This window comes from Staurois parvus, unplaced genomic scaffold (genome assembly GCF_062004578.1).
Source record: "Staurois parvus isolate SC_StPar_1 unplaced genomic scaffold, SC_StPar_1.0 ptg003633l, whole genome shotgun sequence".
NCBI lineage: Eukaryota > Metazoa > Chordata > Amphibia > Anura > Ranidae > Staurois > Staurois parvus.
Genome location: NW_028321429.1, coordinates 1 through 12,354, shown reverse-complemented (window position 1 = coordinate 12,354; position 12,354 = coordinate 1). Strand labels below are relative to the sequence as shown.

At 47.9% G+C, this 12,354-nt stretch overlaps 1 protein-coding gene across 1 annotated transcript in view; it reads left to right on the top strand.

The window, feature by feature from the left end:
* The window catches only part of LOC149427604 (rho guanine nucleotide exchange factor 16-like), a gene marked incomplete at its 3' end in the record, with an annotated part of 49,623 nt that extends 37,362 nt beyond the window's left edge, over positions 1-12,261 (top strand). The window contains exons 8-13 of the mRNA XM_089667861.1: positions 2,139-2,213; positions 3,611-3,703; positions 5,682-5,833; positions 7,620-7,826; positions 10,467-10,543; positions 12,160-12,261. Coding sequence (XP_089523987.1) covers positions 2,139-2,213; positions 3,611-3,703; positions 5,682-5,833; positions 7,620-7,826; positions 10,467-10,543; positions 12,160-12,261 — 706 coding nt within the window. The remainder of the gene's footprint in view (positions 1-2,138; positions 2,214-3,610; positions 3,704-5,681; positions 5,834-7,619; positions 7,827-10,466; positions 10,544-12,159) is intronic.
* Positions 12,262-12,354: the final 93 nt, after the last annotated feature.

Below are 12,354 nucleotides of genomic sequence, written 5' to 3'. Positions count from 1 at the left end.
TCCAATTTCTGCTACATCCATTGTCCAGCATGACGTACACCGTGGGCAGGGCTGTCTTAATGCATGGGCACTGCCCAGGGGCCCTGACTGCATGGGGACCCCATGATAATTTGCATTATATCATATCATAATTGCCAACTGTTCCAGATTAAGCTGTCCTGAATTGGCCATGTCCTGGGCAGTGTCCCAGAACCTTAACTGTGTCCTCTGGACCCCCCCGTTAATGGTGTGCCCACCTGATCCCCTTCTGTACTGTGTCCTTCTACCTACCCCCTGTATTGTGCCCTCCTGATCTCCCTCTGTACTGTGCCCTTCTACCTTCCCCCTGTATTGTGCCCTCCTGATCCCTCTCTGTACTGTGCCCTTCTACCTTCCCCCTGTATTGTGCCCTCCTGATCCCCTTCTGTACTGTGCCCTTCTACCTACCCCCTGTATTGTGCCCTCCTGATCTCCCTCTGTACTGTGCCCTTCTACCTTCCCCCTGTACTGTGCCCTTCTACCTACCCCCTGTATTGTGCCCTCCTGATCTCCCTCTGTACTGTGCCCTTCTACCTTCCCCCTGTATTGTGCCCTCCTGATCCCTCTCTGTACTGTGCCCTTCTACCTTCCCCCTGTATTGTGCCCTCCTGATCCCCCTCTGTACTGTGCCCTTCTACCTTCCCCCTGTATTGTGCCCTCCTGATCTCCCTCTGTACTGTGCCCTTCTACCTTCCCCCTGTATTGTGCCCTCCTGATCCCCCTCTGTACTGTGCCCTTCTACCTTCCCCCTGTATTGTGCCCTCCTGATCCCCCTCTGTACTGTGCCCTCCTACCTACCCCCAGTGAAGAAAGACAAAACAGAGGGCGCACAGGCCTAGTGCATTACCATAAAAAATGTTTAATAACAAATAAAGTAGGTGTTGTACTCACAAACGACAATAAAGTCAAGGCACATCATAAAGAACAGCTGGGTCAACACCGCGCTGGGTAACAGTCCGCAATAGGGCGTTTAGACATCCAAGAGTCTGGGGCGTTTCGAGGACTTGCCTCTTCCTCAGAGCCACTTGGGTTATTTTGTTTTTTTTTATTAAAAAGATAACTGAATACATTTTGGCGAAGTTTTATGAAGAAAGATTTATTTGCAAAATGTTATAAGAAAAACACCTTTTTATTTTCTCAAAATGTTTGGATAGATATATATATATATAATCTCAAATCCCAGTGGTAAATAAATACCACCAAAAATAAAGTTTTATCTGCCTCAAAACAAATGCTAAACAATTCATATGGGTACAGTGTTGCATGACCGCGCAATTGTCATTCAAAGTGTGATAGCGCTGAAAGCTGAAAATTGGCCTGGACAGGAAGGGGGTGAAAGTGTCCGGACTGGAAGGGGGGAAAGTGTCCGGACTGGAAGGGGGGAAAGTGTCCGGACTGGAAGGGGGGAAAGTGTCCGGACTGGAAGGGGGGAAAGTGTCCGGACTGGAAGGGGGGAAGTGTCCGGACTGGAAGGGGGGAAGTGTCCGGACTGGAAGGGGGGAAAGCGTCCGGACTGGAAGGGGGGAAAGCGTCCGGACTGGAAGGGGGTGAAAGTGTCCGGACTGGAAGGGGGGAAAGTGTCCGGACTGGAAGGGGGTGAAAGCGTCCGGACTGGAAGGGGGTGAAAGCGTCCGGACTGGAAGGGGGGGAAAGTATCCGGACTGGAAGTGGTTGAGTAAATCCCCCCCCCCCCCCATTGCTTTCAATCGGCAAAATACCACGTTATGGCCACTTGGTGGCGGTGCTGATTCCAGGAAATAAACATGTCAGGCGAAATAGATGGATTATTTGTGATGTCTGTATGAATGCCTCATAATTCTGTAGAGCGATTTGATTTTTTTTTTTTTTTTTTTCCCATGGTCCCTATGGGGGAGATTTACTAAAATTGGAGCACTTAGAATTTGGTGCAGCTGTGCATGGGAGCCAATCAGCTTCTAGCTTCTGCTTGTTCGATGAAGCTTTCGCTATAAAACCTGGAAGCTGATTGGTTTCTATGCAGAGCTGCACCAGAATTCGAACCGGTTTTAGTAGATAACCCCCAATATGTATGTTTTTGTCCTTTTTGATATGTAATTTAGTTTCTTTTTAGATCTTAATGTGTTTTGTGTCCCATTCTGTAGACGATCTGCCAGAAGACGGACATGTACTCCCCAGAGTATGAAGCCAACACCCGGGCACTGAAAGCCATCAGTAAGGTAAGTCTCTGAGCCGTCTAGTAAATGCATCCTATCCTGTATACATTGGAGCTTTTTCATGAAGGCAAACAGACTCTGCACTTTGCAAGTGCAGTTGCTCCAGAGCTTAGTAAATGACAGGGATGCTCTGCTGACTTCCATCACCCAATCAAATGCAGAACAAAAATGCTGCTTTTTTTTTTTTTTAATTTCCTTGTATGTGATTGGGTATTCTTTGCAAAGTGAAGCTTCGCCTCATTTACTAATCTCTGTGGCACCACTTGCAAAGTGCACAGTCTGTTTGCCTTTAGTGAATAAATTCCCATGTATGATATTCCATTCATTGGGAGATTATGACTCTAAGCCAGGGGCGGAGTGACCATTTGGAAACTCGGGCACTGCCCGAGGGCCCCGGGGTCAGTAGGGGGCCCCATGAGATGCCCCTGGTACCTTTTTCATAGGCTTTTTTGAGTTTGGGCAAGGACACAGGGGCCCCATGATCCCCTATTGCCCGGGGGCCCCAGGGGCGAACTGACTATTTGGAAATTCGGGCACTTTCCGAGGGCCCGGGGTCAGTAGGGGGCCCCATGAGTTGCCCCTGGTACCTTTTTCATAGGCTTTTTTGAGTTTGGGCAAGGACACAGGGGCCCCATGATCCCCCTATTGCCCGGGGGGCCCCATGAGTTGTCAGTCCGCTCCTGCTCTAAGCCCGGGTTCACGTATATGCGGAGCGGTATATCGCATGTGATTCGCAGAGAAACTGCACCGCATTCCTGTACATATCACACGCGATTTGTGTGCAGTGCGATCGGAGCCGTATATTTTGGATTTCTCTATTTGCACTGTACCCGCACCAAAAAGGTGCAGGACCCTTTTTTGGGTCCACACTAGAATCGAATTGCATGGGTATTCACACCTATGCGATCCGATTCTGCACATCGCACCGCGTTTTGCAGACCGATTTTGGGGTGTTGTTAACCCCTTCACGCCGGCGCCTCCCGGCCCTTTAAGAGTTTCAGAAGGTCACATGATCGGGAAAGGTCCTGATCGAAAGAGGAGATTGGGACCTTTCTGTGAGTACCGGACATGTGTGCTGGGAGCGCTCTCAGCACATATGGTCTTTTTTAATAGAACGCAAATGTGCGGCCGCTCGGCGTCTAGGCCCAGAGGCCAGGAGTTTGCACATTTGCGTTCAGCCGGCGTGCAGAGGTTAACATACTCACCCGCAGTGATTGGCATGAACGGGGTGCGATTTTGATGCGGTGCGGAATTCGCACAGAAAACGCTGCAAATTCCGCACCGCATCAGTGTAAACCCGGGCTAAAGGTTTCCCCTACCACTGATAGATCATCAGATCTCTCCCAGCAGACTCAAATGGGTAATTTTTTGTGGATTTTTTTTAAATCTTCTGTTTCTAGTTGGTAAAGCAATGCAACGAGGGGGCGCGGAAAATGGAGAGGACAGAACAGATGTACACGCTGCAAACCCAGCTGGAATTTGGGAAGATAAAGGTAAGGAAAAAGATATGTTATATGTATGTATGTGTGTGTGTGTGTGTGTGTGTGTGTGTGTGTATATACATAAAATATACTTCACCTCCACATTCTCCAAGATACGGCCGTTCCTAACCACGGAAACCACTAAGCAACTTATTCCCTCCCTGGTTATATCTCGCCTTGACTATTGTAACTCCCTCCTCATTGGCCAACCTCATCGCAGGCTATCCCCTCTTCAGTCTATCATGAATGCTGCTGCCAGACTCATCCACCTTACTAACCGTTCTGTATCTGCCACCCCTCTCTGCCAATCCCTCCACTGGCCTCCACTCAGTGTCCTCCACCCCTCTCTGCCAATCCCTCCACTGGCCTCCACTCAGTGTCCTCCACCCCTCTCTGCCAATCCCTCCACTGGCCTCCACTCAGTGTCCTCCACCCCTCTCTGTCAATCCCTCCACTGGCCTCCACTCAGTGTCCTCCACCCCTCTCTGCCAATCCCTCCACTGGCCTCCACTCAGTGTCCTCCACCCCTCTCTGCCAATCCCTCCACTCAGTGTCCTCCATCCCTCTCTGCAAATCCCTCCACTGGCCTCCACTCAGTGTCCTCCATCCCTCTCTGCCAATCCCTCCACTGGCCTCCACTCAGTGTCCTCCACCCCTCTCTGCCAATCCCTCCACTCAGTGTCCTCCACCCCTCTCTGCCAATCCCTCCACTCAGTGTCCTCCATACCTCTCTGCCAATCCCTCCACTGGCCTCCACTCAGTGTCCTCCACCCCTCTCTGCCAATCCCTCCACTGACCTCCACTCAGTGTCCTCCATCCCTCTCTGCCAATCCCTCCACTGGCTTTCCATTGCCCAATGGATAAAATTCAAAACATTAATAATAACGTATAAAACCATTTATAACTCTGCCCCAAATTACATCACCAATCTTGTCTCTAAATATCGCCCAAACTGTACTCTCCGCTCCTCGCAAGACCTCCTACTCTCTAGCTCCCTTGTCTCCTCCTCCCAGGCTCGTCTCCAGGACTTCTCCAGAGCTTCCCCCATCCTCTGGAACTCTCTACCTAATTTATCAGACTATCGCCTACTCTGCTCACTTTTAGGCGATCTCTGAAAAACGATCTCTTCAGGGAAGCCTATCCTGTCCTCAGCTAATAATGGAATCTTCTACTCTTCCAACCAGTCCATCCCCCACAGTTATTACCTTTTGTACCACTAGCCCCTCCCTCCTAGATTGTAAGCTCCCAGGATCAGGGCCCTCCTATCCCTCTTGTATTGAACTGTATTGTTGCTGTATTGTCTCCCGTTATATTGTAAAGCGCTGAGCAAACTGTTGGCGCCATAAATCCTGTATAATAATAAAATAATAATTTTATTTATATATATATATATATATATATATATATATATATATTATAATAATATAAAATTTGGAAGGGTCATGTTATGAAATATTATTCCGTTATCTGGATGACCCTCCGAAACACGTTGGCTTTTCTATGATGGGAGGCTGCACTTTCTACATTCTGCGTTTGGTGTTCTCCTCCGCCTTGTACCCCCAGGTTTGAATTGCTGTCTGTGTTCACCACTTGGGAGATTGACTCTCCTGATTTGGTGACCGTTGTCACTGGAGCAGAAAGTAATTGGAAACTCCTCACAGTTGTCACCGAAGGAGGAGCAGAGGGGAACTTTCTTCCAGTTGGGGTTGCGTGTTCCAGCTCTATAATAAGGGATTTCCCCCAGTTTTGTTCCTCTCACTTCCCATTGGATCATAAGGATAGAAAATGAAGGGAATGCTTTTTGTAGCAAATGTATAAACTGCCATCCCCCATGACAACTGTTTAATTGTCCTCCGCACAGGCGGAGAAGTTTGGGAACGATTTCTGATTGGTCAATGTCATTGGCTGGCTCCGCCCATATAAGCTTGTTGGCCTATACTGTGTTTATTCTTAAAAAAAAAGGAAATTTTTTTTCTTTCCCCGAACTCAGCCCTTCCCTCTGATCTCCGCCTCCCGCTGGCTCCTGAAGAGAGGTGAACTCATCCTGGTGGAAGAATCCGGAATCTTCCGCAAAGGCTTCGGAAGGCCTTACTACTACCTCTTCCTATTTAACGATGTCCTCATCATTACGAAGAAGAAGAGGTAACTGAACAGAACATTTATACTTTAACCCCTTTGTGACAGCTTCATGCATATATGTGGCGGTGCGACAGGTGGGCCTGAGCACCCAGCTATTCGCTGTCTTGTTGTGGGGCGCGCCCTATCATGGCCCCTAGAACCTGGCAGAGCTTTCAACAGCTTATGGACCATTACTGACAACCATTGAATGGTAAGCATTGCTCCCAATGATGTCCACGTTGTGCAGCCAGTTGGGGTACAGCAAGATTGGGAACCCCACTTACCAGCTCCGATAATGGGTGGGGTGGTGGTAAGTAGTGATGGTGGCGGAGTGGGTGGTGGGAAGTAGTAGTGGAGGTGGAGGGTGGTGATAAGTAGTCGGGGTGGGGTGGTAAGTATTGGGTTTGGTGGTGTGGGTGGTGGTAAGTAGTGGTATGTGGTGATGGAGGAGTGGGTAGTGGGATGGTGGTGATGGAGGGTTGGGTGGTGGGGTGGTGGTAAGTACTGGTGGCAATGGTGGTGGGTGGTGATAATGGGTGGGGTGGTGGTAAGTAGTGATGGTAGTGGTGGCAGAGTGGGTGGTGGGAAGTAGTAGTGGTGGTGGGGGCTGGTGGTAAGTAGCGGTGGTGGGGTGGTAAGTATTTGGTTTAGTAGCATGAGTGGTGGTAAGTAGTGGTATGTGGTGGTGGAGAAGTGGGTGGTGGTAAGTGGTGGTAGGATGTTAAGTAGTGGTTTTGGCAGAGTGGGTGGTGATGGTATGCGGTGGTGGAGGAGTGGGTAGTGGGGTGGTAGTGGGGTGGTGTAGTGGTGGAGTGGGTAGTGGGGTGGTGGGGTGGTAGTGGCGGAGTGGGCAGTGGGGTGGGGTTTTTTGTTTTTTTGTTTGGTTTTGTTTTTAAAGGCTTTTCAAAAACTGTAATGCAGTCATGTTGGGTGACTGTTATAGACCCGAGCGGTGATGTTGGGTGGCTGTTGTAGACCTGCAGCTGTGATGTTGGGTGGCCGTTGTAGACCCGGGCCGTGATGTTGGGTGGCCGTTGTAGACCCGGGCCGTGATGTTGGGTGGCCGTTGTAGACCCGGGCCGTGATGTTGGGTGGCCGTTGTAGACCCGGGCCGTGATGTTGGGTGGCCGTTGTAGACCTGCAGCTGTGATGTTGGGTGGCTGTTGTAGACCCGAGCGGTAATATTGGGAGACTGTTGTAGACCTGAGCGGTGATGTTGGGTGACTGTTGTTGTAGACTCGAGTCGTCATGTTGGGTGGCCGTTGTAGACCCGGGCCGTGATGTTGGGTGGCCGTTGTAGACCCGGGCCGTGATGTTGGGTGGCCGTTGTAGACCCGGGCCGTGATGTTGGGTGGCCGTTGTAGACCCGGGCCGTGATGTTGGGTGGCCGTTGTAGGCCCGGGCCGTGATGTTGGGTGGCCGTTGTAGACCCGGGCCGTGATGTTGGGTGGCCCTTGTAGACCCGGGCCGTGATGTTGGGTGGCCGTTGTAGACCCGAGCGGTGATGTTGGGTGACTGTTGTAGACCTGAGCGGTGATGTTGGGTGGCTGTTGTAGAAACGAGAAGTGATGTTGGGTGGCTGTTGTAGACCCGAGAAGTGATGTTGGGTGGCCATTGTATACCCAAGCGGTGATGTTGGGTGACCGTTGTAGACCCAAGCGGTGATGTTGGGTGACCGTTGTAGACCCGAGCGGTGATGTTAGGTGACTGTTGTAGGCCCAAACAGAACAGTTCTTGGTGGAGTTTTTCAGGTCCTGTACCTCTGATCCATTTGGAGTAACAATTTGTTTTATCATCCTCTAACCCCCAGCGAGGACAGCTATCTGGTGACGGATTATGTGACGACAGATCAATACGCCATTGAAATGATGGATGATGGAGAGGGTGTGATGTCTCCCTTAGCAAAGTCGGGGACCCTTGGAAACCGAAGTCCGGCTGGGCCCTATGTGTTCCAGATAGCCATGAGGAAATCCAGCGAGGGGCGGCAGGAGCCATATGTGCTGGGAACAGACACGCTGTGAGTATTTGCTGGAGAAGTTCTGGGTAATGGCAGCGGATGGACTTAAACGTGCCCCAGCTCACCCCATTCCCTTCTCTGTGTAATCTGGGGATCCTGGAATACGCCTGCTGGTGATGCCGGAACACCCTCCTCGCTGGAAGAAAGTTGCACAGCCGTGTTAACTTGAAAGCGGTATTAAACCCCCAAAAATGTAATATATTGCAGCTTACCAATAATTCGATGTGGCGGCTGCATTCGTTTTCTTTTTTTAGTGGGGGCTTTTTCCCTCTCTGTTCACCTTGTGGTCTGGCCAATAACACACCTCCTGTGTTAGAGCACCCCCCACTCTGGATGAAGGAGCACAGGGGGCACCTTTGGACAGCAGCATTGTCAGTCTGGAGGGAGGGGAGTATTAAATGGACTAGCACAGGGGTGGGCAACTGTGGCCCTCCAGCTGTTGGTGAACTACAAGTCCCATCATGCCTCTGGCTTTGGGAGTCATGCTTGTAACTGTCAGTTTTGCAATGCCTCATGGGACTTGTAGTTCTACAACAGCTGGAGGGCCACAGTTGCCCACCCCTGAACTAGCAGATGCAAATACACTAACAAACGGAAGTTTAACTCAATCTCACACTGCAGTTAACAGCGAACAGGTGTTTTTTTTGTTTTTTTTGGTTTTTTGTTTTTGTCATAAATTAAAGCTGATCGTTGTAAGCATCCCTGTCAGTGGTAAATGGTTTGTCTCATCCCTGTAACTGACACATCTGCAGGACAGCTTGTTCTGTTAAAAAAAAAAAAAAAAAAAAAGACTTGCTGGCCAGATCACCATATGAAAATGGATGAAAGAAAGCCATAAAAAAATAAAACGAATGCAGCCGTCGCTTGGTAAGCTGCTATATAATATTTGCTTTTCGGTTTAGCACCACTTTAATTCTGCGGCATGCTTGATGTTGGCACAGCTGCAGTGTGGCTGGCTGATCGCTGTCACTCATTGCTGGAGTTGCCCTTTATATCAAGGCCGACTTTGAAATCGTGCGACTTGCAGTGAAGTCACGCGATTTCAAAATCAGGGAAAATGCCGATTTTCAGGTGCGATTTGCAAGACATCTGACGCAGAGGTCTACGCAAATCGCACCGAAAGTAGCGCGTGTACTCCTTTAGAAATCTGTGCGGCTCCGACCAAGACTGAACCGCACCGATATGACCGCTGTGACTGCGGACAGTAAGGTGCAACTTAGCATGCGATTTGTTAGTCACCTGGCATGCAAATCGAATGCCAATTCGCATCCAGTGTGACCGGGGTGTCGGTCACCGATCACGCCGGTGCAATTTAAAATCGCTGCAATTTATTGATACTTGTGCTGCAAATTGCAAGAAATTGTTGAAAAGTTTCACGATTTCCATTGTATTCTATGTATGTGAAGTCGCAACAAAACTACAGAAAAAGTCACACAAGAAATCACACTGCAGTAAATTGCAAATGTTGAGACATTCACATTCATTAGGTGCAATTTCAGGTGCAGTTTTTTATTTCTTTTTTTTTCATACTAGGGCCAATTTAGACAGGAGCCAATTAACCTACCAGCATGTCTTTGGAGTGTGGGAGGAAACTAGAGTACCCGGAGGAAACCCACGCAGGCACAGGGAGAACATGCAAACTCCAGGCAGGTGGTAGTTGGGATTTGAACCAACGACCCCAGTACTGCCGGGCGGAAGTGCTAACCATTTAGCCACTGTGCTGCCCTACTGCTGTGCTTTTCTGCGACAAATGCAGGCGTGAACCTAGGAAAAGGCTGCATTCACACCTGAGCGATGCATTTTTAAGAATTTTTGGGGGCATTTGGGTGTTTTTGAGCGTTTTGTACAGCGTAAAGTGTTTTTGAACTTTGGCATTTTTTTTTTATATTAGCCAGTAGAGAAATTTATCATCGTTTTCATCATTTGTTATGTTCTTCAGCTTTTTCATCCGTTTTTTATTTATTTTTTAAGTCTTATTATTTTAGTATTTATTTTTTATTATTTATTTTGCTAGGTTAAGCGTTGGGGACGAAGTTAGGGGTTTTTGAACTTTGGCGGTTTTGGGGGTGGGGGGGGGGTATTAGCCCTTAGAGAAATTATCATCTGTTTCATAATTTTGTTACTATGGTTTTCTGCTATTTTATCCGTTTTTATTCATTTTTTAAATATTATTTAGGTTTTTTTTTTTTAACTTATTTTGCTAGATTAGGAGTGGGGGACGAGGTTAGGGGTTAGTATTAAGGTTCATTTATTTCCTTTTATGATTTTTATTTTATTTATGTATAATTATTATTTATTTATGTATTGTATCATTTATTATTATTTATTTTTATTTAATTATTGCACTTTTCTGTTCATTCCTATGGGAAAAAAATGCTTAAAAAAATGCACCAATCTGCCCGACTTCTAACTACAAAAAAAGCTCCAGAACCTTTTTTGCATCAGCTAATTGGCTTTCAAGTGACTGGGAGTATTTCTGAGTCACTGATTCGAATATCCTGTGTACTTCCGGTCATTATACGGATTAGTGATCCATTCTTCATGTGCTGCATGCTTTTTTTTTTCCAGGTTGGTGATTTGGAACTTAGGGAAGACACCCGACACTTGGACAAACTTACTCATACTTGTATCTGTTTGCAGGAGTGACCGGGCCCGATGGATCACTGCGCTGGAGGTCAGGGAAGAAAATAAGAGATATAGCAAGTCCAAGACTAGAGGTAAGAGAAAACGGGGACCAGGTTGCTTACTGGAAGCTTGCAGGGAGAGGTTAGTGTCCAACAAGGTCATATAGGTGTGATGGTCAGGTGTCCAACAAGGTCATATAGGCGTGATGGTCAGGTGTCCAACAAGGTCATATAGGTGTGATGAGCAGGTGTCCAACAAGGTCATATAGGTGTGATGAGCAGGTGTCCAACAAGGTCATATAGGTGTGATGAGCAGGTGTCCAACAAGGTCATATAGGTGTGATGGTCAGGTGTCCAACAAGGTCATATAGGCGTGATGGTCAGGTGTCCAACAAGGTCATATAGGCGTGATGGTCAGGGTCCAACAAGGTCATATAGGCGTGATGGTCAGGTGTCCAACGAGGTCATATAGGTGTGATGAGCAGGTGTCCAACGAGGTCATATAGGTGTGATGAGCAGGTGTCCAACAAGGTCATATAGGTGTGATGAGCAGGTGTCCAACAAGGTCATATAGGTGTGATGGTCAGGTGTCCAACAAGATCATATAGGTGTGATGGTCAGGTGTCCAACAAGGTCATATAGGTGTGATGAGCAGGTGTCCAACAAGGTCATATAGGTGTGATGAGCAGGTGTCCAACAAGGTCATATAGGTGTGATGAGCAGGTGTCCAACAAGGTCATATAGGTGTGATGAGCAGGTGTCCAACAAGGTCATATAGGCATGTGATGGTCAGGTGTCCAACAAGGTCATATAGGCATGTGATGGTTAGGTGTCCAACAAGGTCATATAGGTGTGATAGTCAGATGTCCACAACAAGGTCATATACTGTAGGCATGATAAGCAGATGTCCAACCATGTCATATAGGCGTGATAAGCAGGTGTCCAACGAGGTCATATAGACGTGATGGTCAGGTGTTCAACAAGTTTATATAGGCATGATGACCAGGTCTCCAGCACAGCCATAGCTGTGATGGTCAGGTCTCTTACAAGGTCACATAGGTGTGAAGGTCAAGTGTTCAACAAGACCATATAGGAGTGATGAATGGTTGTCCAGCAAAGCCATATAGTTGTGATGGTCAGGTGTCCCAACAAAGTCATACAGGTGTGAAGGTCATGTGTCCAACAAGGTCATATAAAGGTGTGAGGCATCCAACAAGGCCATATAGTTGTAATGATCAGGTGTCCAACAAGGCCATATAGACAGTTCTCCAGCAAAGCCATAGGTGTGAAGGTCAGGTGTCCAAAAAGGCCATTAAGGAGTGATGAATGGTTGTCCAGCAAAGCCATATAGCTTTGATGTTCTGGTGTCCAAGAAGTTCATATAGATGTGAAGGTCAGGTGTCCAATGAGGCCATATAAAGGTGTGAGGTTCAAGCTTCCAACAAGGTCATATAGGTGTGATGTTCAGGTGGCCAGATAATCCGGTGTCCAATACATACAGTATATTGATGTGATGGTCAAGTGTTCATGATGATCACATCCACATGTTCACTGAGGAATACAAACTGTAGACAATAGTTTCCCTTTTAGAGTTTTTCCTGGACCTAGACCAGTGGAGGTGTCCCGGATATCTGCGGAGGACAGAGGTTGGAGGCTGTGATGATACTCTGTCTGAATCGTCTCTCAGATTCTAATTCCATCTTCTCTAGGATTGCGCCAGGTGGAGATCACAAAGGCCTACATGGCAAAACAGGCAGACGAGGTGTCTCTGCAGCAAGCAGACGTCGTTTTGGTTCTTCAGGAAGAAGATGGTAATACACATCGCTGTCCCCATTCATAAAATATTATTGATTGAAGGGAAGTTAAAGGTGATCTGTAGAAATGAGGTTTGAAGGCTGCCGTTG